The sequence below is a fragment of the Eptesicus fuscus genome, chromosome 9, assembly GCF_027574615.1.
Source record: "Eptesicus fuscus isolate TK198812 chromosome 9, DD_ASM_mEF_20220401, whole genome shotgun sequence".
Lineage (NCBI taxonomy): Eukaryota > Metazoa > Chordata > Mammalia > Chiroptera > Vespertilionidae > Eptesicus > Eptesicus fuscus.
This window is the reverse complement of record NC_072481.1, coordinates 8,645,685-8,671,987: the sequence shown is the minus strand read 5'-3', so window position 1 is coordinate 8,671,987 and position 26,303 is coordinate 8,645,685. Positions and strand designations below refer to the sequence as shown.

Here is a 26,303-nt window from a genome sequence, read left to right as displayed (position 1 = left end):
CACAAGCCACCTCCCACCCCACCCCCCACTTCTAAAAGCTTTGACTTTGACTTACAGGGGCCAGGGCTACACACGACTTTTATCTGTGCAACATTGTTCCTAACTAGCAGTTTCCTCCCATGCTTAGTTCAACTTTCAGTTCCACAGTGGAATCTGAAACAGTGTAGGTCTTTTGTTTTAAAGCCTCACTGAGGATATGCTTAGAGAGAAGGGAAAGAGAAACATCATCTATTGGTTGCCTTCTGCATGTGCCCTAACCAGGAATTAAACCAGCTGAGCCACTCTGGTCGGGCACATAGAAGTCTTTAATCAACCTTGAATTGACTTTTGGGTGTGATGTAAAAAGCCCATATAAAATCTAAAATTAGCACATCATGTCTCTCTCTCTCTCACATACATACACACACACACACCCCCTCCTGGGATTTGGATATATTAACAAAGCTTCTGTTGGTAAATCTCTCCTTATTGTTAAAATGTTTTCTTCATACCGATCAGATGCAAAGTTGCAAAATAGTACAACTTGTCCATCCACAAGGAAGGACATAAGGGGCTGGTATCACTTTATCTCCTATTATCATCTCACTTAAAACCAAGAAAAATCTGAGACGCCAGGCTCTGAAGCAACCAATTTGTGATATTCCTCCTCAATTTACGTTCTGTGTGTAGGAAAGTATATGAAAGTAAGGTATTTAAATAATCCTATGCTATACAAATCAATAAAAGAAAATAAGACTAATAGACATATATTTAAAAAGAAAATAGAAACTTGACTTGCAATGAAAGAAAAATGACTTATACTAAGAAACCACTTTATCTGCAAATTAAAGGAGTTAAAACTAATAATACTTGACTGTACAAGGACACTAGGTGAATATTCATTTATTCATTCAATTAGCAATAACCACGCCTCGGATAAACCTCATTGGCTATGATACTGCCCCTGTGCAAAGTTGAGATGAATATTCATTCAGGGCTAGGGAAACCAGATTGGTATCAGTTAACAAGAGTCTTAAAGTATCCATAACCTTTGATTCAGTACTTACAGGAACCTTGACTAAGGAAAAACATCAGTGTACTACACAAAAATCCAATGCCATGTTACAACGACAAAATACTGGATAAAAATATATCCCAAAAGTTGACCACTAAACCTATACAACAGACTGTTACTCATTTACTTAATGATGCTTATGAAATTTTTAGTAATATTTGAGAAATGCTACGACTGTTAATTTTTCTTAAAGCAGAGGATAGCCCTAACCGGTTTGGCTCAGTGGATAGAGCATCGGCCTGTGGACTGAAGGGTCCCAGGTTCGATTCCGATCAAGGGCATGTACCTTGGTTGTGGGCACATACCCAGTAGGGAGTGTGCAGGAGGCGGCTGATCAATGTTTCTCTCTCATTGATGTTTCTAACTCTCTATCCCTCTCCCTTCCTCCCTGTAAAATATCAGTAAAATATACAAAAACAAACAAACAAAAAACAGCAGAGGATAAAATTCTATCTGCCATATGACTATACTTTACAAGAAAAAAAACCACACGGAAACAAGATCAAAAAGAGGCATGTCCAAGTGCTATTAATGGCTGATTCTCACCTAAAAGGATTTAAGATATTTTGGCTTCTTTTCATATTTCTATACTTTTGAAATACTCTGCCAGCATAAAATCACTAAGGTCAAAAATAATGAAAGAGACAAGTGAAACACAATTTTGGAACTAGAAAGCAGATGACAGAAAGGAAAACTAAGAAGCAACCCAATTAACACCCCAGACCTCCCCAGAGGCCGATGCGCTGGTAGAAACAGGTACCTCTGAAAACAGGGGTAAAGGCAGCTCCAGAGCAGAGAGACTCGCTGAAGGTCTAGGCAGGCAGTTAGATCTTGGGGTCCTCTCCTGCACTCTGCTCAGCCAGGTGGCTAAGTACCTCCCTCTGCCTCAACAGCAGGCCGGAGGGGTTCTTTCTCAAGAGGGTGAAACAGAGGCTCTCATAATAGATGGGCACGGAGGAAGACAGGGACACAACACAAGCACCTAATGAAGACCCAGGGGATTAAGTGAAAGCTTACTGAGACTCAACTTCTAGATCACCCACAACCGCCATGGCTGCCCACCCGAGCAATCTTCCGAATAGCCTTTTGGTGTTCCACTCTTCAATAAGAGCAGGTGCCAAGGATCACCAGACATCTGAGAAAACCATCTAAACATGAGAGACAAAAACCAACAGCACCAAAAACCCCCACAAAAAAACAAAACTTAACAGAAAGGCTGGGAGGCAAAGTTGAGGAGATCTCACCCAAGCCCCCCAGGGCACAATGAAAGAAACCAGAAAATGGCAGAACAAGTCCAGGACAGGAGACCATCCTCCCTGAATAACAGACACCCGAGAGGGGGGAAGTCATTCTCAGACTGAAAGGCACTCAGCACACTGGATGAAGAGAGAGCCATACCCAAGTACATCATCGTGAAATTTCAAAACACTGAGGTCAAATAAAAGATTCTACAACCTTCAGAAAAGGAAATCTTTCACATAAAGGATCAAGGATCAGAAGAGCAGCCAGCTTTTCCACAGCGATACTATCAAAAATTGTGAAAGAAAATGATTTCCAACTTAGCGGGACTGGTGAAATGTAGGGGAAAAAGACATGTTCTGATTTTCAAGGACTCAATTTACTACCATGCACTTTTTCTCAGGAAGTTACTGGAAGATGTGCTCTTATAAACTGAGGAGCAAAATAAAAAGAGGACGACATGGGATTCATGTAGCCCAACATCAGACCAAGGAAAAAGGAACCCAGGGGGCTCAGTCAAGGGCGATTCCAAAACAGCAGCATGACGCAGCCCAGGTCCTGAAGAAGCATCTTCAATGGGATGGACTGCAGCAAGGACATTTACCCACCCAGGGAAATGTTTGGGATGAGTGACACACCAAAATCCCAATGACAAAAAAAAAAAAAAAAGGGGGGTTGAGAGAGAGAGAGGGAGAGAGAGAGAGTTATTAATTCCAAGAAAAGGAAAAGCAATTATTTTCAATTAGATGGCTATATTCTCAATAGTATTTATATAATCATATGAGTAAAAGCACTATAAACGTGTTTAGAAATGTGGAGGCAAGCACCAATAGAAGTCTGCTAAAATAGTTGAAAGGAATTATCTGTCAGGAGTAGAAAAGAGCGAAGTACATAGGGGACTGATGTTCTTTTTGCCACCTGCTAATATGCACATATATATATGACTTCAATATAGAGTCTGAATTTCTGTAAGGCTTGCTGGATCAGATGTACCTGTCCAAGAGAAAAGGTTTTAAATCCACTGCTTACCAAGCCTCCCAGTGCCTTTCACTCACCTAGATGCACCCTTCCAATAATCTTCTGGGTGCCCACTCCTTTGGCGATCCCTGCCCACCGACGATCCACCAGCCTCATTATGTTACACCTTTCCGCACAAGCTTGACTCATAATAGTCATCTGGGCACCTGGAGGCGGAGGGGAAGATCAGATAATAACGACAAAACCCACATTATGTTAAGATTAAAAATGCAGCACTAAGAACAGGGCAAAGCAAGTATACCCCAGGCTTGTTGATTTTAGAGAGAGGAAGAGAGAAACATCAATGAGAGAACCATCAATCGTCTGCCTTCAGCACACCCCATTCTGGGGATCAAGCCTGCAACAGGGACATGTGCCTGATGGGCAACTGACCAGCCCCTTCAGGGCTACCCTCGGCTTTTATCTGTGCAACATTGTTCCTACCTAGCGGTTTCCTGCCAGGCTTAGTTCAACTTTCAGTTCCACAGTGGAATCTGAAACAGTGTAGAAACTTCACATTGAGAGGAAGAATATTTTGTTTAAATGTAATTATTAAATGATACTTAAAAACTTTACCAACAGGAAGCAAAACTACGTGAAAAGACTTCCAAAAAGTCAAAATGCCTACACACAGAAATGCTCACCAAGTACTACTTCACATTCAGATGTGTTCCACAAAGCTTCTAGACACCTCGCCAAGGTATTGTCACTCCACATTTTGGGACCCTCTAATTTACCAGTTAAAAAGCACATCATACACTCTCTCAAAAAACTGGATGTGAACTCCCTATTGTCTGCTCCAACAGTCAGACCCTCTTCCCTCTCAGGAAGCGGGCAGGGAGGGACTTCTCTCCTGCAGTGGCATGTACTCGGCCACACTCCTCTAAACTTTACCTACAGTGCTCATTTCTCCCACAGACTCTAGTTCCCACTCCTGTGTCGGACATTTCTATTTCAAAGCCAACAGGTATAAAACTGTTTCTCCACAAATAATTCTCCTTGGATTTCTCTTCCTGCCAACTGAATCGTTTTCTTGCAATAATAAAACTTAGGCATTGTTCACTTTTGACTCCTTTTAGCCTTTCCCCACTTTCAAATTCTGGTCCAATCCTGTTAACAATAAGTTCTGTGCACTTGCTATTTCTGATGCTCCTTCTTCCAACCACAGCAGTGAGCCTAGCTCACGCTCTACCCCCCTTGCTAGTGGACCATTTCTCTGCTTTCCAAACCACTCTGGATGTACAACTTAAAGCAAGGAGCTAGTTGACCCTCAGTGGCACAGAATTCTCCAGATCTGTCACACTGCCTCTGTCTTCCTATTTACCACCTTCTTCAGATCACTTAATTCATCTGCTCGAAGATCCTCAACGGCTCCTATTCCTTGTAAGACCAACTTCAAACCACATCCAGCCTCAGCACCCCCTCATCCAGGCCAAACCTCTTCCAGCTGCTGTAGATTGAACGTTTCATGTTGAAACCTAATCCCCGATGCAATGATACAGAGAGGCAGGGCCTGAGGGAGGTGATTAGCTCACTAGAGTGGAGCTCTCCTGAATAGGATTCATGCCCCTATGAGAGCCCGCCCAGAGAGCTCCCTCACCACTCCCACCACGTGAGGACCTAGGGAGAAGACTGCCATCTACGGACTAGGAATCAGACACCAACCTTCCAGCGCCTGATCTTGGACTTCCCAGCCTCCAGAACTGAGAAATAAATGTGTTGTTTATAAGCCACCGGTTTATGGCAGCCCAAACAGACCCAGACGCCAGACTTATATTCCAAATGCTCCACACCTTGTACTTTACCAGGGGGGTGCGTTCCCTTTGCCTTTGACTCACTTTGGCCCTCCGGGAGAGTGCGCCTCCCCTGCGTTCACTTTCTAGTCGTGCTGATGCTTTAAGCCCAGTTCGAGGCCCACCTCCTCCCCAACTGACTGTCCTTTCCCCACGATGTCTCCTCAAACTCAATCCCAACACGTCCTGTTCATGTTGCTCATTAAGGCTTCTCACACTACACGGCACTGGAAGGTCTTGGCATTTGAAGGTTAGAGTCAAGAAGGCACAGAAATAATGAAAATCAAAAAGAAAAAGGGAGTTTGGGAAGGCGATGCTCTTTTATATTCCTCCCTCCCCGTTTACTCCACAAAAACTAGTTACTGATGTACAGGAAGGAACCCCAGGATGGGAAGGGTCCCTTTTACTGAGCTCCTGCCTCTTTTCAAGCCTCAGCTCCAAGCCCCACTCCTCTGCCCATGGAGACAGCTCAGTTCAAATGGCCTCTCTTTTGAAGCCACACCTGAGGTGAAGCATCCCAGTCAGTGAGAATGTGGTTTCTATATTCATCCAACATGCATCTGATTTTTGCACAGTGCTTGAGTTCTGGCACCAAGCAGACCAGGGGCTGAATCCAAGATCTGCAGTTCGTGAACTCTGGACACCTGGGAGAATGACTTCCCCTCTCTGTGTCTAAGTTTCCTCCCCTAGAAAATAGGGGTAACAGTAGAGCGCAGTTCATGGGGGACATGCTGAGGATTAAGTGAAAGTGAATCAACTGATATATATTAAGCACTTAGGTAACTTAGCATGAATTAGCATGGTGCTTACCATACAGAAAGGGCTCAATAAATACTAGTGTCAGATTAGGGTCTCCTATAGGTATTTGTCTCTCGCTCACAGGAGCCCTGTGAAGCACCAGTTAGTAAGTCTTACCCCCCAAGCACTCAGCACAAGGCCCTGTACACAGCATTCAACAGACATTTTAAAACTTGAGTAATCAGCAGTTTACTTCTCCCAGGACTGTATGCATCTCAGTATAAACTATTTCCAACAGTTGAAACCTAGCATGTGCTCAAGTACTTGTGGATGAACAAATGGAGGAAAAGTGCCCGGCTGGTGTGGCTCAGTGGTGGAGCGTTGACCTGTGAACCAAGGGGTCACGGTTCAATTCCCAGTCAGGGCACATGCCCGGGTTGCGGGCTCAATCCCCAGTGTGGGGCATGCAGGAGGCAGTCAATCAGTGGTTCTCTCTCATCACTGATGTTTCTATCTCTCTCTTCTCCCTTCTTCTCTGAAATCAATAAAAATATATATTACAAAAAACTACAACAACAACAACAACAAAAAATGGAGGAAAAGTTAACTTGAGCAGGAGCTTTTAGTACTCTAGGAAGTCATTCCCGGAGGGCCGCTGTCACACCCACGATACTGCCTGTGTGTGGTCACACAAAAAGCAAAGAGCTGTTACTAAGAGATAAGGTGACATTTAGTACAGGGATATTCTGAATCTTCAAGTGCAAAACTCCCTGCCTCCCTACCTGGCCGTTCTTTCTTCTTTCAGGGCAAGAACCACGCCCTGTATCCTACACTCCTCATTGCTCCTGGCAAAGTGATGGCACACAGACGAGGCAGAAATACTGGTTTGACCTACACTATACAGCTCCTTCTTCTTTTTTTTTTTTTAAAAAAATGTATTTCTTTATTGATTTCAGAGAGGAAGGGAGAAGAGACAGAAACATCAATGAGAGAGAATCATTGATCAGCTGCCTCTTGCACGCCCCCTACTGGGGATCGAGCCTGCAACCTGGGCATGTGCCCTTGGCCGGAATCGAACCTGGGACCCTTCAGTCCGCAGGCCCACGCTCTATCCACTGAGCCAAACTGGCTAGGGCTACACAGCTCCTTCTTTATTAGATTCTTATTCTAAACTTATTCAAATGATTCCCCAATTCCTTAGAGGTATCCTAGAATTCAGGATGCCAACTAAGGGGAGCAGGAAGATAAAGGAGACACTGAAAATACAAAACTGGTGAAGAAATGATTAAAAAAACAAGCTATCACAAACAAGAAAAGATGGGAAGTGAAACAACCCCCAGGTTTGCTGGTGAGCAGTCCATAGGACGAATGCCATCTTTAAGGACCCCAGGGTCTCTCCTTCTCCCTGTGTCAGGTCAGAATGTTTGCTGGAGAGACAAAGATACAAAGGACGGAGACGTCACCTGAGTCAACAAAGGCTTTCACAGGATGTCCATTCACTTTGCAGTTAATATAAAGCATCACTACTTGGCCAAAACTTTCCGGAGCCTCCTCCATAGCTATGGTCATGTTTTCCTCAATGTTCTGTTGCCTGTAACAAACCAAAACCAGGGACACTAAGAGCATTACTTCCATGAAGAAAGATCTGTTTCAAAGTCACGATATTAAAACAGATCTGTGCATATCTTTTGCTCCAGCTATAGCAGCTGAGTCACTGAAATGGAAATTGGTCCTCTACCCTGCAGTCTGTGATTTCGTAGGAGGCAGTGAGATACACAGTTAGCAGAAAATTAAAGGCAGACAAATTACCCTCATGTAAAATGACTATGTTTGTTCCCTTTACAAGCTCAGAAACAGGAAAAGAAACTTCTGGAGAGTAAGGGTCACAACCCTTTTTATCCTATAGAATGTTAAAATTTCATGAGTGCTCTAATTTTAACTGAGGACTTACTGGGTATCTGGGTACATTTCCTATGTCCAGGGCATTAAAAATTGTTTGCAAATATAATACCGATGTCTTAACTGCTTGTTGTGGCATCTGCTGCTTAATCTCTAAGACTGGGTTTTGTAATCTGCAAAATGAGGATAATTCATTCCTATTACAGGATTGCTGAGAGGTGGAAAGCATCATTATATGATGCCAACGTTAAGAGCAGATGTTAAAAAAAAACTCAAAAAAGATCCTTCTACCTATCACTTAGAAAACTACTAATATATACACATATAAATCATTGTTCACCTGGTCATCAAATAATTTCTTCTAAAACTGAACATTCTAATTCTTACATGAGAAAAGCACATAAAAGGGAGTTCCAGCTTACTCTAGCATCTCATGTCTCCTCCATTCCCAACCTCCTTTTAAAAAAAATAACCAAATAGGACCAACATTAATGGAAACTAGGGCAGGGGCTAGGCCACTTACTTGAAGGCTGAGACAGTAACAAAACAGGGTCCAAGGTTTGGACAGTTACACTGTAAACCAGGCATTAGAAAACTATAGCCCAGTTCATTTACATACCGGCACTGTATCTGACCGCCCTGGCAGAACTGAGCACCAGCCATAGAGATAGTGTGGCCTGCAAAGCCTAAACTATTTACTATTTGGCCCTTAATGGGAAAAGTCTGCTGACCCCTGTTCTAAACTATCCTTTCTGTAGTAACACTCTAGCTCAACTGAACTGATGGTTTTATCAGCCATTCTCTATTGGAATATTAAACTTCTTATAAAAGCAAAGGCACACTCCTCTAACTTAGGCAAACACGCAAGCTATTATACCTTTTTTTGAGTACACATTCCCTGTACAATCACTGGCGAAGCATTAACTTTAACAGGCATTCAATAATTACAGCTTTCTCGTGTGCCATATTATTAAAGTTAGAAATAGCCTAAAATTAGCTGTGCACTATGCACTCCTGACACTGCAGTGGCTCCAAAAACCCTTCGAGACAATGCCAGTTCCTTCGGTATTCTGGGCTCTGTATGTAGACTTTACAGGTACCAGGTTTTCTCCTTGGAAAGAATGTGTGCGTTCCCCATTTCCTTTACCCCGCCCTGGGAAGAAACATGAGCCACATGGATATGCCTCATTTCACTTCTGCTCTTCCAACAGCTCAGTGCCATGGTTTAGCTATGATGCCTCACCACACTCCCTCCCACACCTCCTGCTTCCTGGGTTGAACATATTCTTGAGAATTATATAAGGTTCCCTTATAGCTGTAATGCAGTCTAGTTCTGAGAGCACAGATATCTTCCTATTTCTCTGAGTAGATTTAACGAGTGGGGCATTTTTCAAAGATATTCATGAATTCTGATACAATTTCTGATATAATTAATGGGAACACTTAATAAGAACATAAGTAAATGGCTTAGGGCTGTCACGTGATTCTAGTGTACAACTTACATTTCTTTGATTTCAAATGCAGTCAGAGAAATAAGAAAGAAGAAAACCATTATTTAACTTCCTAGTTGACAGTATAATATAATGACCAACTTAGGCTTCATGTAAATAACCAAAGATGATGACAAAGCCCCTAAAAGTAGCACTGGTAAAAGTTATGGTCTTCATATTTATACTAAAACCATTACAATGAGCCACAAAAACTGAGACGTGGGTGGTGGTGTTGAGGGGGTAGCAGCTGTTAGTTAGACTTCAAAGGGATTGACTGAACATCATCTGGCTTGTGGCTAGTCATGTAACCAAGGTTGGCATTAGCATTATTGTACCTGTTTTAGGAGTGGAGCCCAAGCACCTGCATTTTTAAAAGATTCCAACAAGATTTTAATGCAGCCTCAGGTGGGAACCACATCACTGAATCCTGGGGTCATCTACTGCAGTTGCTTTGATGACACACTGGGCTAGTCAGGGAGTCTTTACTAAAATTTTAGAGGAGAAAAGTCATTTGTATGGGGTACCTTTGTAATGTTGAATCAAAATGTGAGGAAAATGAGAGTGGGAATGAAGGCAAGGACTGATGTTACTAGCTTAGGTGCAAAATAAGGAATCTACCTCAAAGCAGGTGCCCAATCAATACCAGACAGCCTGTAGTTTGGCAGTCTCCATTTCCTAACTCTTGCTGTTTAGGTGAAGTCACCATTACCTTATATCTTCTTCTATTTTTGCCTGAGCTTCAAGATCAAAAGGATCAGCAGAAAAGAGACGAATCCTTTCTTGCTCTCTCCGGGCTCGGTCCTGCTGCTGCTCCACCAGGACCCTAGTGAATTTCTCTACAAAAGGAGGAAAAGCTTAAGTACCACTAGATTTCATTCCTTACTAGTACTTTTCCACATCAGACAATTTCTCAAAATATAACTGTAAGAGATGCAGAAAAGATGCCTAAAAAATTATTTTTTGTTTCTTACTCCTTTTTCCCCTTTTTAATGTATGTATTGGGATGGTACTGGTTAACAAAATTGTACAGGTTAACAAAATTGTACAGGTTTCAGGTGCAGAATTCTACAAGATGCCTAAAAATAAATAAGCAATTACATTTACTTTATATTCTCCGAGGCAAGACTATTTCTTCACCTACATTCAGTATAAAGAAATAAAATATTTGGAAAAATCATTTAGTCTTGTAAGAAGTTACCTACCACATTATCTATACTCAGAGATCACGACTTCTCAATTTAAATCTGGAAAATGCTGTAAAGGACCCCACTTGTCCCCTCCCCTCTGCCCTTGTTAGTCTTTTGGCTAGAAATAAAATAAAGCGCTACAACCCCATTTCCTCTTCTGGTCTCATTTCCTTTATAACAATCTGCCTTAAAGCAGACAAATTAAATGCAAACTACTGTTAGCCTATCTACATTACCTGATGGGTAATAGACAGGAATATTAGTAAAGAGGAAAGATTGCTTACTATAAGAGACATTACAAAAATCACCTTTATTTTGCTATTTCTTAAATGTGGGTGCATTTAAATGTGTAAACTTAAATGTGCCATCATCATGGTCTTTGACAATTAAATATGCTGCCTAAGAAATTAAAGGAACCAAGATACTGGTCAGATGAACTAATACACACAATATAGATGACTCTATAATCATTAAGTTAGTGAAAGAAGCCTGGCATGAGAGGACATACTGCATGATTCCATTTACATGAGGATCAAATCTGGCAAAATTAATTTAAAATGATTATCAGAATTTGGTAGTCTATAAGGGGAGGAAACTGACCGAAAGAGAACATAATGCAACTTTCTGGAAAGAAATGTTCTAGTTCTCGATTGGGGTGGTGGATATATGAGTCAGCCAAAACAAACTGTATACATAAAATCTGTGAATTTCTCTGTAGGTAAATATTACCTCAATTTACAGAATGGTTAAGAAATGAGTTATTAAGTATCTGTTATGTTTTAAAATTTAATCAGTAGTTTCGTAAAACGGGAGAAATTTACAGAGAAAACCTGACTCATAGAGAGGACTAAAAATAAATGTTCTGTGAAATGAAAGAATGGCTCAAGCACAGCTCCCAATAGACTGTTGGTAACAACCCCTTCATTCAACTTGGGGTGGATGCGAGTAAGGGGGTTCAATTAGCCACACAGGCTGAAGGCCTCAGACCCGTTTCCTGTAGCTAAAAAGCACCATAGGCTTATTGGCGCTCTTTATTGAAGGTCTAACTAACAGGTTAAAATATCAGAACCTGGGTTATGTGCTGCTGAAATAATTAGGAAAAGAAAGAGTAAATGGAAGGACTGGTTTAGCTGGATTTCAGGACTCTATGCAGCCCTAAAATTTTGTCAATACTGTCATTAACTCAGCCTTCTACATTAGTGCTAACTTACCTCTCACAGACCAACTGATATGTTCATAACTCATGTGGCACAGTGGACTGAACACACGAGTTGCTTCCAATTCTCCCCACCTGCTATGATACACTACTTCACCTCAGGTCAGCTTGACAGCCTTTCAGATTAACTTACCAAGGTCTCCACTGAGCAGAGCATCTGCCAGGGGCGGGTTGCGTTCCTTCAGCAAGGACAGCTCATGGGGGTTAGCCAGCAGCATGTCTCGGAGCAAGGCTGGGTTATCCAAGCCCTGCGGAGATAAAGCCAGTTCTCCGGGAGATGAGTGGGACTGCTGGACTCCGGGCGGCTGCCGCTGTCGGGAGCTCGAGGTGCCGGGCACAGATATACTACGGAAGTCTATTCGGGGTATGTCTGTTGAGGAAAAGTGATTGTTTACTTTAAATGATCCGTGAAAACAAGCATCTGAAGGAAACAGAACATGTGTTCATACATGGTATGTAATGTAGTAAGTGGTGATCACAGATAGACTAACGCCTCCTCCCTTTTAAAAAAAAGAAATATATTTCATATATATATATATATATATATATTATTGATTTTTTACAGAGAGGAAGAGAGAGGGATAGACAGTTAGAAACATCGATGAGAGAGAAACATCGATCAGCTGCCTCCTGCACACCCCCCACTGGGGATGTGCCCGCAACCAAGGTACATGCCCTTGACCGGAATCGAACCTGGGACCCTGAGTCCGCAGGCCGAGGCTCTATCCACTGAGCCAAACCGGTCTCGGCAAGAAATATATTTCTTTATTGATTTCAGAGAGGAAGGAAGAGGGAGAGAGAGATAGAAACATGAGTGATAAGAGAGAATCATGGATTGGCTGCTTCCTGCACACCCCGCACTGGGGATCGAGCCCAAAACCCGGGCATGTGCCCCTGGCTGGAATTGAACCCAGGTCCCTTCAGTCCACAGGCCGATGCTCTATCCACTGAGCCAAACCGGCTAGGGCCAAATGCCCTCTCCCTTGCTCGAGTTTCTCATGTTGACTTTGAATATAAAGACTGCAGCCTGAGAGTGAACAGGTAGAAAAAATACAAGGGGGGGTGGGAGACTATGGTAGTAACCCCAAATTTTTGGCTTATAAAATATCACAAAATAGATGTTTTTCTTTTTGTTTTTTTAAAAAAGTAAAGCTAGTCTCAAATGTAACGACAAAAATCGATGTGGTTCTTAAGAAAAACCGTGGTCTGCTTTGAAATATGCTTTGAGGACCCTGACACCCTGGGTAAAGAATACTATGTATATCAAGTGCACAGCACAAACGACCGATGTTAAATTCTACAAGTCTGTGTTGTACATAGCAGTTCTTTGAATTTACACTTCCATCTGTGCATCACTACTAACTCTTCCCATAGCCCTGGGGAGCTCGCAGGTGTGATCATTTTACAAGAGAGAAAAACAGAAGAAAAATAATGTGCACAGGGGGTTCCCAGTGCTGAGTACACTAACAGACATGGCAGATCCCACACTCCAGGCTGAGCTGACTTATTAAACTAAAAGCAAAATGAAAGGGAGCCTTACACAAAGGACCCAAATATTGTATGATTCTATTCATATGAAATATCCAGAATAGGAAAATACAGAGACAGTTAGTAGACCAATGGTTGCCAGGGCTAGGAGGCTTGAGGGAAGATGAAGAATTACAGGGTTCCTTTAATTAAAGTGATGAAATGTGCTATAACTGATTGTAGTGATGGTTGCACAACTCTCAATATACTAAAAATCATCTAATTGTATCCTCTACATGAGAGAATTGTGTGGTATGTGAATGATCTCATTAAACTATTACTTTAAAAGTTTTATTTTTAAAAAGGAAGAAGAAAAGAGAAGTAGAACCAGAATGAGGGGCTAGGACTGAATTAATCCACATTTCTCCAATCACAAAATGCAGATGATCGTCACACTTGTCCCAAGCCTGGGGCTATCCTGAAGCCCTTTGGACCTCAAGTAGGAGGGAATGCTTAAACTTGGGCATAAGGTTTCTGTCTCTTAGCATGGGTCCAACTAGTCACTCAGCTGGCAGTTAGCAGTGTATGTGTATGAACTTCCAACCAATGAAAAGGTGAAGGGAATGGCATGATCTCTGTGAGGGAAACTATACCAATTAGCAAAACACATATGGGGGGCCTTCTTTGTGGGTTGAGAAATTTTATCTCCAACCCTGTTACACTTATCTTGAGAATCTGCTCACTTCAGAAAAAATGTGAAAACTTGTTTACCTTGTAGACCAGACCCCACTCTCTCCCTCACCCGGTGGCTCTCTTGTCCATATGGGCCGTCCAGAAAAACACAGCTACGTTTCCAGAACAATCTCACCAACTTAATCAAAGGGAGATGTGGTTTTCATTGACGGGCATCTTGGAACCACTACCCTTTCTGAAGTTTAACAGCAGCCCCAGGGGGTAATGTGATCCGAATCTGGAGGAGCCCTGCCGTGATCTCCTCTAGCCCAGTTCCAGGCTGAATGGAAGCACTGTGCTCTAAGCTCGAGACTGGCATCACCTGGACACCTATCAGTTGTTACCAAAAATTTTAAAACCAAGTGACCTAGAGAACAAACACTGTTTAAAGAAACCTATCAGGATATGATAGGGAGTGGAGAAAAACTAATACATTCCACCAAGTGGTTCCACATCAGAACCTTATAATAAACTTTGGTAGATCAAAAACCCCTTTGAGTACCTGAAGCAACTTATGAGCCCTGTCCCCATCAAATGCCCACACCCTCACAATTCTGCTTCTTATTTCGGGGACACAGAAACCTCTTAAACCCAATGGACAGATTCAAAATTATAAACACCTACTCTGGGTGGGACTCCTAAGATAAAGAATCCTTTCTTCTTTTTACATGATTAACGAAGGTGGTGAGAAAGAACCAGAAGTTAGTGGTTTAGCTGCTTAATGTTCATAAAGTTCAGTATAATAGAAAAGCACCGAGTTTTAATTCCTATGCCTTCCCTTACTAGCTATGTAACTTGGAAGACATAATTTAAAATCAGAGTTTCAGCTCTGGTTATTGTGGCTCAGTTGGCTAGAACATCTTCCTGTGCACCAAAAGGTGGTGGGTTTAATTCCCAGTCAGGGCACATACCCAAGTTGTGGGTTTGATCCCCGGTCAGGGCATATCTGGGAGACAACCGATCAATGTTTCTCTCCCTTTCTCTCTCTCTCCCTTCCTCTAAATAAATAAATAAACAAACAAACAAACAAACAAACAAATAAAATCAGTTTCATCTGTTAATGATAGTAAATTGTAAAGAGGAATCTCTTCCTTTACATCCGAGTTAGGAGATCACGTGAGTACCTGGCTGACTGCAAAGACCTGCTACTGAACCCCAGACACAACGTTTCATGTCAGTCAGCAATCAGGCATGTGGAGCCTCTCCAAGTCCTTCCAGGATAAAATTATCATTGATAACAACAGAAGCTAACATTTAGTGAGGGCTTGCTATGTGCTGAAGGTTTTTTTTTTGTGTTTTTTTTTTGTGCTGAAGGTTTTATAAGCATTATTCTCACATCAATTCTAGGAGTTGAGTTAAAGGGGCAGAGTCAGGATCTGCACCCTAGTGGTCTGAATCAAAAGCTAATTCAAAACTCTGAACCACCACGCTATGCTATCTAGTCATGTTTGTGCCAGGGGATGCTAACCATTCCGAGATGTCTTACTTGGAAACTGCGCTGAAGGTCGAGGGTCCACATTCTCCTTCTGTCGTAAAATCACGACATCTCCGTCTTTCAAGCCGTAAGAAGCCAGAGACCTGTGGTTGTCTGTGAGAGGTCTTTCAGCATAGACAATCTACAACCAGAAAAGATGTCACAGTACAAAGCACTGAGCAAAGAAAGACTAGGTTTCCTCTTCATCAGATAGTCACTTCCTGCACAGCCCTCCAACAGGTTCCCATCACTCCCAGAATAAAAGCCAGTCCTTCTCACCACCTCCAGGCTCCCTCTGACCCTATCTCACACCACGATTGCTGTTTCTCAAGTAACGACTTCCTCTCAAGGCCCTTCCGCGTGCTCTTCTCTCTACCTGAGGAATGTTCTTTCCTGCCATTTTTAGGTCTCTGATCAAACATCACCTCTTCAGAGACCTCTTTTAATCACCTTCACTTAACACATATATTTATTTCTTTATTGTCCTCCTGCCCCCGCTACAATGTAAACTACTTGAGGACAAGGACTTTGCTTTGCTTGCCATATCCCAAATGCCTAGAACAGGGCCTGTCAGATAAATAACGCCCAGCTATGTGTTGAATTAAAGGACGAACAAGTCTATGGAAGTAGTGGATATAACTTCAGATTTCACTTTGAGCAGAGAGGGAAATGGGAATGAATTACTCTGGGTACGCAAACCAAAATACTATTAAATAACGCGTGCAGTTCTCCCCTTCCCCCAGTTTTAGTGAGCTAGAACTGACTTAAAAACTGGCATTATTTTTAGGTATACACTATGGCTTGATATGTGTATTTTGGGAAATGATCACAATAAATTAACCATCCATCACCTCACATAGCTACAAATTTTCTTCCCTGTGAGAACTTTTAAAATTTACCATCTTAGTAACTTTCAAATATATGATACAGTATTAACTTTAGTTACCACACTGGACATTACATCCCAAAGTGCCCATTAGTTATTTATTTTTTAATCCTCACCCAACCATATGTTCACTGATTTTAGAGAGGAAGGGAGGGAAAGAGAGAAACATTAATTGGTCGCCTCTTGTACACGCCCTGACTGGGGATCGAACCCGCAACCTTTCGGTTTACAGGACGCTCCAACCGAGCCACCTGGTCAGGACCCAATGTGCCCATTTTTAAAACAATATTGCACACTATCAAGTCTAAAAGGTTCCCAAACACCAACCTTCCTGCATTCTTCCTTAAAAAAAAAAAAAAAATCCCCAAGGTTTTATCACTGATGTTTGTGAGTGGAAGATAAAAATGGAAGACATCCCAAAAAGAACAATTGAACACAGTGGAAAAAAGGAACAGGGATGTACTACTAATAAAAATTTTTTTTTTTTGCCCTAACCGGTTTGGCTCAGTGGATGGAGCGTCGGCCTGCGGACTGAGGGGTCCCGGGTTCGATTCCGGTCAAGGGCATATACCTTGGTTGCGGGCACATCCCCAGTAGGAGGTGTGCAGGAGGCAGCTGAATCCGTCTCTCTCTCATAGATGTTTCTAACTCTCTATCCCTCTCCGTTCCTCTCTGTAAAAAATCAATAAAATATATTTAAAAAATATATTTTTTTATGGGCCTTGGCTGGGTAGCTCAGTTGGTTAAAGCATCGTCCAGATATAAAGGTTTTGGGTTCAATCCCCAGACATGGCACACACAAGAATCAACCAATAAATACATAAATAAGCAGAACAACAAATCAATCACCCTATCTTCCTCCCTCCCTCCCTCTAAAAATCAGTAAATAAAATTAAAAAGATCTATTTTGACGATGTGCAATCAAACACTGAAGAAAGCTTGAGAGCATAAAAACAGGTGAAACACTGTGCTCTGGAAAGAACAGGGACACACCGAGGGCAAGCTATAATTTTACCATGAAGGAACATGAGACCTCCCTGCATCATTCTACTCCAGAGGGACAGTCAGACTTTGAAAGGTTTTCTTCCTAACAATTCGCTTTTCACAGGCCACATGCAAAGAGGCTTCAGTTCTGTCCTGGCTCCGACAGGGGCCCGTCACTCAGCTGGCCCAGGCACCCCACTTCTCGTTTGTTCGGCAAGCAGTGGGGCTAGATCAGCATTACAGCTGTCTCTTCCAGGCCTCTCTGCTACACTCCCATTTTACAGTGTTTCCTCACGTGTCCTCATAACCCTTATAGCTAAGACTGCCTGACACAGAACCCGAAACACCCAGGATTTAAACAGGAGAAATATGATCTGTCTTATCTGCTCTCAGAATTTACACTGAAATGAGGAACAGAACAGGAAACTGAATGTAGTTCCCTCCAACGTAAAAAAAGTTCTGGGGATGAGCAAAAACTTGATTTGCAGAGTTTGTAGGTCCAATTATACTTTATAAGTTTTATACATAACTAGAAAAGTATTGTTAGTCCCCTTACTTGCAAACTTAAAACATGTTACAACAGACTGCAACTGTCACCATCAATCTATTCACACTCCTTTATTTAAGTATGTATCTCACAATAAAAAGCACACCAAAATCAACACAGATTGTTTGCAATACAACCCAAGTCATTCTATAACTTGTAGGATTGCTTGAAAAATCCACCGTAAGTCTGAAATGACCAGTGTTCCAGGTTGAAGTGTACAGCAAGAAAGAAGGGGCGTGCTAAGAGTAATGCCATCAGACCCTCATGAGGTGGCATCAGCATTATGAAGCCACCACAATGAAGGTACCAGTGGGAGAAGGCTTACTTCTTAGTTTTCCAGGTTCACAAGTTCAACCATCAGTATATTTAGAGATACACAATCAGTCGACATATTCTAACTGTACTTATAAAAGAATATTTAATTATCTACAAGCAATCAAAACCAGGAGTCAGAATGCTCCCATCCACAGGATCACAGTTCTCTTCAGGCTGGAAATGACACATGGAAAGCCTTATTAAAAGAGTAGACAGACAGCTACCACTGAGAACTTCCACGAAGAGCCAGCATCATACCAGGTTCTTAGTCGCCCACATAATCCTCATATCCCTCATTTAAGTCTTATAATCATCTTAAGAAACAGGCATTATTTGTCCGCCCCCCCGCTTTTTTCTTTTGCTGCAAAAAGCTTTGTTTCATTTGGTCCAATGCATGGGAGAGGGCTCCAGGGTGGTTAAAAGAATGGCTAGTAGTTTCGGGAAGAGGCTCAGGTAAAAGTCAGACACCAGGGGATGCAGAGGGCCCCCCAAAGGCCTCTGGGCTCCAAAGGCTCCTAGTTGTGCTTGAGGGTGAGCCTTTCCAAGAGACACTCGGCCAGGCAGCCTGGGCCCAGCCAGCCTGTGGAAGTTAGTCAGGTGGTCACCCATCTTCTTGATCAGTTTCACCTCCTCATCCAGAAAGTGGTTCTCCAGGAAGTCACAGAGCTGAGGGTCTGCACGGGTAGAACCCAGGGCATGCAGCTCCAAAAGGGCCTGGTTCAGGTTCTTCTCCAAGGCCAGGGCGGCTTCCATGGCATCCTGAGTTTTGCCCACTCATCTTGGGAGGCTTCAGCACGTCCTGGAAGAGAATGCGGCCACCACGCTTGTTTTGCAACTTTAAGAGATGCTCGGTGACCTCGCGCTTCTTCTCCGCCAACTCGCAGAAGAAGTGGCCACACCCTCGAGAGCCACATCATCATGGTCGAAATAGTAGCCCAGAGAGAGGTAGGTGTAGGCCAGTGGTCGGCAAACTCATTAGTCAACGGAGCCAAATATCAACAGTACAACGGTTGAAATTTCTTTGAGAGCCAAATTTTTTAAACTTAAACTTCTTCTAACGCCACTTCTTCAAAATAGACTCGCCCAGGCCGTGGTATTTTGTGGAAGAGCCACACTCAAGGGGCCAAAGAGCCGCATGTGGCTCGAGAGCCGCAGTTTGCCGACCACGGGTGTAGGAGGTCCACAGATGCAGGTTGGCCAGGCGGTTGACCGCAGTTTCCACCTCGGTGGAACAATTCTGACGAATGTGGGAGCTCATGGTTGTTCAGTAATAAGGAGTTAAGGTAGAAAAACAAACTGTTGTGTTGGCTGGTCCCGGAGGTGGTTCTGCAGGTGGTGACTGGGTAAGACACAGGAGGGTGGTTGGAGGCTGGAAGAAGGGGCGTCCCTGGGTCTGTTCCGTCCAAACACTGTTGAAGCACGAGACAGATCCAGGACCGCCGAGGGCACTGCCGATTTGTCCCATTTTATGGACAGGGAAACAGACGAGTGACCTGAGGTTACACAGCTATCAAGAACTGGGAGTGGAACCACATCAGCCTGACTCGAAAGCCCACACGCAGGAACTCTCAGGTACCACACACAACTTTCCTACACATAAGTCCAAAGTGTTCTGGTAAACTAGAGGCCCAGTGCACAGATTCGTGCACTGGTGGGGTCCCTTGGCCTGGCCTGCGGGGATCGGGCTGAAACTGGCTCTCTGACATCCCCCGAGGGGTCCTGGATTGCGAGAGGGCGGTTCTCGGGTGATGCACCCCAGAATCAGGCTCCCTCCTCTCTGGTTCCAGGTGTGTCACCTGAGAACCACAGCTGCCAAGTCACCGCAGCTCGATAGCTCCTGCGTTGAGCGTCTGCCCCCTGGTGGTCAGTGTGCGTCAAGCCATCGGTCAGACAGTCAAATGGTCGGCCAGTCACTTAGGCTTTTATATATATAGATTAGCTGGGTGACCTTAACAGGAGCTACTAAGCCATCTACCACCATTACGGGCCTATACTCACCAGGAGGATCAAAGCAGTGCCCACTGTTCAATGCATCCCCTGCCCTGAACCCAGACAAGGAACACTACCAAGTCCTCACTCTTTGGGGACCCATTTCACAGATGCCGTACACCACTCCACCGTTCAGTTAGCATAGCCTTTCCTCAGAAGACATACAATTTCTTTTTAAAGGAGGGCAGCCTGATCTAACAATAAAAATGTACCAGGTAAGACCCAGATAATCACTAATGGGATATTGCTATCTGCCCCAACTTCCTAAAAATACTAGACTGGCCCTACCTGGTTTGGCTCAATGGGTAGAGAGTCAGCCTGTGGGTTCTGGGTTAGATTCTGGTCAAGGTCACATGCCTGGGTTGTGGGCTCGGTCCCCGGTAGGGGGGGTGCAGGAGACAGCCAATGATTCTCTCTCTTCATTGATATTTCTATCTCTCTCTTCTTCTCCTTTCCTCTCTGAAATCAATAAAATATTTTTTAAAATAAAAATACTAGACTGGAGAATGTGTGAGGGGCAAACATTCTTCACCGTGACAAAGCGCCAGGTATGTTCCATTTTAATTCAAGGACACAAAATAAATAAACAAAAGCTTAGATGAAATTATCATTGCTGCAAAGAACTAATTTTTTGTTGTTAAAATAGGTGTTAAGAGTCTAAGAAAGATAATTATTTTGCAGCTTAGGTCCCAGAATAAATCTGAATGATTTTCTAACTTAATAGAAGTGTCCATCAGACCATGGTTTCAAATACCCACCAGACAAAACAAAATGAGTTTTAGTAATGGCACCGGTGAGGCTTTCCACCATTCATAACACCCAACTCAAATGTACAAAGCTCAGCCCTAGCCGGTTTGGAAGTTTTGACAGTTACAAGGGCATACAATTCTTACAGCTACAGGTTTTAATCTGCAGAAGGGGCACACTGCTGGTGCTCACTCCAGGAGGTACCCGAGATTGGATTCTAATCTTAACCAATATTTAACAATAAACTAATTCATACAACTCCAAGACCTTTAAGGATGATGTAAAATGTTTTCTGATCTCTGAACAGAAATCATAACACTATTTCTAAAATTAAGGACCACAAACTGGCCACAAAACCCTTGGAATCACATCTGAATGGCTTCATAATAGTCTCTACCATGAGTTGAAAACCCACTATATACCAAGTGATCTATATACACTATTCCAAGTAATGGCTTGACTTTTACAACCCTTCTGGAAGATAACTTGGCAACAGTTACCAAAGCCTTTCAAAAGACCTGACAATTCCATAAGAATTTATCCTGAGAAAATAATCAGAAATGAAGAGAAAGCCTTAAAGTATACAGATATCCATGGAAATGTTACCCATAACTGCTTCCAATTCCCCCAATTCCCATATCCAGACATAGAGAAATTATTAAATAAGTTGTAGTACATCAATATGATGACGTCATTTAGCCATTACAGGGATGAATTTGAAGAACCCTATATAATAAAGAGCTAATATGCAAATGGTCATCACGCCCTCATGCTGTCACAATCCATCACCAGGAGGCTGCGTGTGCGCACGGGGGGGCGGGGCTGCATGTTCGCGGAGCCATGGAGGTGGGTCCCGGTGGCTCCGCGCGGCAAGGCCAGGGGTCCTGGCAGCTCTGCCTCTATGTGGTGAGGCCGGAGATCCCCCAGCTCTGGCCTACCTCTTTGGGGCAATCCATCGAGGAGCCCTGGATGGGTTGGCGGGGCCTACCTCTTTGGGGAGATTGATTGCGGGGCTCCCGCACTATGAGAGGGCACAGGCCAGGCTGGGGAAACTCTCCCCCACCCCCCACCCCTGCTCCCAGTGCACGAATTTCGTGCACCAGGCCTCTCGTTTATAATATATGGGAAAATGCCGACAATGTAGTGTTGGCTGAAGCTATTGTTTATACAGTTCAGGCCATGTTTAAAAAACACATTTTAAATATATAAAGGGAATAAAATATTATTAAAAAATACATTAGAAAGTAAACTGCAGTTATCTAAAAGTTAAGAGGTAATAAGTAATTGTGTTCTTTGTTACAAGTTTTCTATAATGACTACATAGTATTTATCAAGGGGGAAAAATACATGAAAATTACCTGCAAAAATAAACATACCCAAACCAGCTACAATAGAAAATTTCAGTTTCCACTGGTTTAAAATAGTGTTTTACAAACCACAACTCATGCTGTGTGCAGAGCTGCGATTCCAGGATCATACAGTTATTGCTATTATTTGGCATTTAAATGTCTTTCACTTGAGAGTACTTACACATTTCACACCCTCTTTACCACATGCCACCTACAGGGGTAAATTATAACAGTGTTTCAAAAATACAGACATTAAAGTGAAGCTAAGTTCGGATAACTGTTTGAAGTTTGCCCAGCCAGGTCTGCATCAAAGCATCAAACAGAGCCACGACTGGCTTCCAAGCACACACTTGTGTTAAGCTTCAGTCACATGTAAAGTAGAGATGGCTTCTATTCTAAATTTGTTATCATCACATTATAACTACTATAATAAGACCAGAGATGTTAAAATTTAACACCTTTTCTAAGTGTTTGCTTATGCACAATTGATGTTGTTGTGAAAGACTGAATTCTAAACCAGTGATCCTCAATGCAAGATAATACTTTAAGGATGTAGAAAGAAAACAGAAAAATATCAGAATTTCCATTTCATTTGTATCCTTCTTTAAATTCTATTCTGTACATTATAAACAGGCACAGAAGATATTACTTCATGTATATGTAATTGATGTTTACAGTTATCACATATGCAATATACATGCACATAACATTAGTTTGGGTATATAACTTATTTCATATTTTACATACATCACAAAGATGTATGTTTCAAAACATTTTACTCAGAGGGAAACATGACGGAAAAAGTATGGAGATCAGTGGTCTGGACACACAGTGACAGGAAAGAATAGCCAGGAACATAAATACATATACTCCTTTTAGAAATGGAAGTGAAGGGTGAGAAGGGAGAAGCTAAATAAGAAGAACGAGGCAGAGACCAGAACAATGAGAGGGAGGAAGGGAAGATGAGTAACATGGGGGAATCCTGGGAGGTGAAGGTGGGGGTACTTCAAGTGAGCCAAGACGATCTATTTGTGGGCAAAAACCATAATGTTTACTATTATGATTTGGTGAAAAGGAAATGACTCACGTGTCTAGGGTGGATTCTGTTCCTGCCTGATGGGCAAGCAACTGAAAGACAACCGACCACCAGACATCTTAAAATAGACACTGTGTTAGGTTACAGTAAGGCCCACAGAACAGACTTGAAAAACAGGAGTTGTTTACAGCTCTGTAATACAGGCTTAACACTAGTTGGAGCCCAGGCTTCCATATGCTAATATGGCTTAGGATAGAAGGTAATGCCCAATGTTGACCTAGCGAATAAGAAAGAATTTGGAGTTAGACTAGTTGTTCAATTGGCAAGGTATCCCTCACATTCTAAGCTGGCAGAGAACAGGGCCTGTTTTAACCATACAATTGTTTTTCAGCCTGCACCCTCTTTATTTAAATTTTGTTACATCTGTCTTCTCCCAAGCCCCAATAACAACAAAATCAATTTACACTTTAATTTTATTTCCTCTACCAGCTGGTGATTATAACCAGGGTAATGCAACAGCCCGAGGGAGAATAGTGGGGCTTTAAAACCAACTTCAAAAATTTAAGAGTTAAATTTCCTTCCTTATTTAAACTGTCCTTTCCTATTCTCCACTTGAGGGATTGATTGACAGGAACTGGGTCCTTATAGAAGTTACAAAAATTCCCTCATTCCAATTTCTTTGTAGCTTTTGCCAGAATGCGTGTCTGAGTGACACTGTGCCTTGAAATAAATTCTTTTTGATATTCAGCTTTATGCCAAAGTTCTAAAATTCACACAGTGTAAAGGAACCAGACTCGCTTCTGAAGAAAATATTAACCCATGTGTTTATGATATCACAGAGCTGCAGTTGGGCAATAGTTTTTTGTAACTATTTCATAACTGCAGAAGGAAATCAAGATTTACTTTCTGGGACCTTGGAGAACTTCTTCAATTTTCTTAATATTTAGACTTATCAAGTCAAGATTTAAATGTTAGTGTGAAAGCCACAGTGTTACTGTCCCCAATTCTGTTTGGTGGCAGCCCCAAAGCATTTTGGGAATAAATTGCAGCTTATTTAAAATGTAAGAGCAGCTGAACTCCTACCCAGCAGGGCAGGGAATTGAGACATGCAAATCACAGAGAACACAGGCCATTTTTAAAGCAAATATCCTCATAAAGCACTGAGCTTCGAACGGACCCAAACTCTCAATTGTGACCTGAAAGAGGGATTTTGGCCTACCAGGGAAGAAACCAGAGACCCAGTTTGAATTGCACTAATAATTGTTTTTTGTTTTTAAAGAAATTTAACTAGAAACCAATGTGGTAGAGGGAGAGGGAAACGCATTTTCTAAAGGCCTCAAAACAAGGCAGTGCCAGTTTCAAACTTTTTCCTTCACTGAAGAGTGCAAATGTGTGTATTTAAAGGTAAATTACGTCTCCTTAAGCAGGAACCCTCTCCTACATGCAGATGAACATCTACCAGTGATCCAAACTGGTATTTCTGGTTGGGGAAGCAGGATGTATGAACTCGTGCGAACCTGGGGCTTCTTCCTAGATCCACCACGACACCCCAAACTGGGGCTATTAGAGGAGAATGGGCCCAAGAGCTGGAAGGTAGGGCGGGCCGCACAGCAGTCCACGCGCCCCTCAGGCTGCAGTGGGTGCGTCGGAGGTCAGGGTCTCCACTTCCTCCCCTAGCACCGCACCCCACCCCACCCCACCCCACCCCACCCCACCCCAGGAGTGTGTGGGGGCAGCCGCCGATCCCAGCTCCCTCCGGATGCGGGGGCGAGCTGAGAAATGGCCATCCTGCTCCCCCACCCCCAAGTCTTCCCCGGCAGCCAAGGAAGGCGCGAGGCCCCTAGGAGGGAGGGCTAGCTCCGGGGAGGCCCCGCTCGCTGCCCGGCGTACCTGGCTCTCGGCTGCGGGGATGCCCGACTCGAGCTCGCACAGCGCGCGGAAGTTGTGCAGCTCGAAGTCGGCGTCGACCTGGAGGGAAAAGGTCACCTCGGAGAGGTCCCTCCGCACACAGTACACGGTGAGCAGCATGGCCCCGGCCTGATCCAGCTCGGTTCGGCTCGGCCCGGACTCGTCGCAGGGCTGCGGGCGGCGGCAGGGCCTGGCTGGTGCTGCGGGAAGGCGGCGCGGGCTGCGAGCTCCACTGCGAGCTCCTTCCCTCCCTCACACACGCTCAGCGACTCCCTCCCTCCCGCCCTGGCTGGCGAGCACAGCCGCCGCCACCGCCTGCTACTCCGTCTGCCGCCTGCCGGCCTGCCTCCCTCCGCTGCCTGCCGCCAAGTGCGCCGGCCCCCCGCGCCCCGCCCCGCCCCGCCGCAACGCGGCTGCCGTAAAGCCCGCCCGGCCCGCTCCACCTTCGCGACGCAGCGGAAGGGCGGGGCGGAGCGGAGCGGGGCGGGATGGGGAAGGGTGGCGGGAAGCCAGAAAAATATCCGGAGGGTCTGTGGGAGAGGGGAGGGAGGGAGACGAGGACAGAGAAAGGGTAGTAATGGACTGATTTAATAAAAGTCTGTGGAGGACTCCACAGTATCATTTATTCACCCAACAGGCATTTATTTAAGCGCCTGTCATGTGGTTACAAAGATGCGTAAAAAACACAGTTCTTTGTCCTTAAGGAACTCTGAAGCAAGTAGAGGAGACTGAGAACTGAGCATAGTTCTAAAACATATTTTCCGAAGGAAAGATTGAGGCCCAGAGGGGTTAATTCACTTCCTGTCCCAGTGGTTTGGGGTTAAAACCAAAATCCTTAGCCTGGTCCATAGAACTTGGCTACCTCTGGCCCGTCTTCGCCTCCCGCCCTGCCTCCTGAGCCCTTTCTACACCCTGCTCTCCCAGCCACGGGGGGATTCAGTTCCTCCAAGGAAGGCTTCATTCCCCTGCCTTGTCGTTTTCTCTACTTGGGCGGTCTCTCTCCTAGCCCTGGCATGCCCCCAACAACGAGTGCGGTGCCTTTGTTGGGCTTAGAATCCACTGGATAAAATATTTGTTACTTCAATGGCCTGTTTAGGCCACATAGCTGATGAGTGATAGAGGCCCAGAACATGAGTCAGAAAACCAAAACAGAAAGAGAAAGAGAAAATGGATGCAAGACTGGCATCTCCCTGTTTTCCCCCTACTCACCCATCCATGGAGTAGGGACCCCTCTTC

General features: G+C 43.7%; 1 protein-coding gene, 1 non-coding gene and 1 pseudogene across 3 annotated transcripts in view; all 3 read right to left on the bottom strand.

Moving 5' to 3' along the window:
• DDI2 (DNA damage inducible 1 homolog 2) overlaps positions 1–25,329 on the bottom strand; it is a 41,575-nt gene extending 16,246 nt beyond the window's left edge. For both annotated transcript variants that reach the window (XR_008556894.1, XM_028155561.2), the window contains exons 1-6: positions 25,050–25,329; positions 15,319–15,448; positions 11,767–12,003; positions 9,940–10,066; positions 7,305–7,432; positions 3,349–3,477 (exon numbers count right to left, since the gene is read on the bottom strand). Coding sequence is in view for 1 of the 2 variants with exons in the window: in XM_028155561.2 (XP_028011362.1) it covers positions 3,349–3,477; positions 7,305–7,432; positions 9,940–10,066; positions 11,767–12,003; positions 15,319–15,448; positions 25,050–25,187 (889 nt within the window). In the remaining variant the exon portion in view is untranslated. The remainder of the gene's footprint in view (positions 1–3,348; positions 3,478–7,304; positions 7,433–9,939; positions 10,067–11,766; positions 12,004–15,318; positions 15,449–25,049) is intronic.
• On the bottom strand, positions 812–955 carry LOC114233995 (U4 spliceosomal RNA). Its single transcript, XR_008557167.1, has one exon. It is a non-coding gene; the product is annotated as a U4 spliceosomal RNA (small nuclear RNA).
• Positions 18,500–25,082, bottom strand: LOC114233948 (ferritin light chain-like; annotated as a pseudogene).
• Positions 25,330–26,303: the final 974 nt, after the last annotated feature.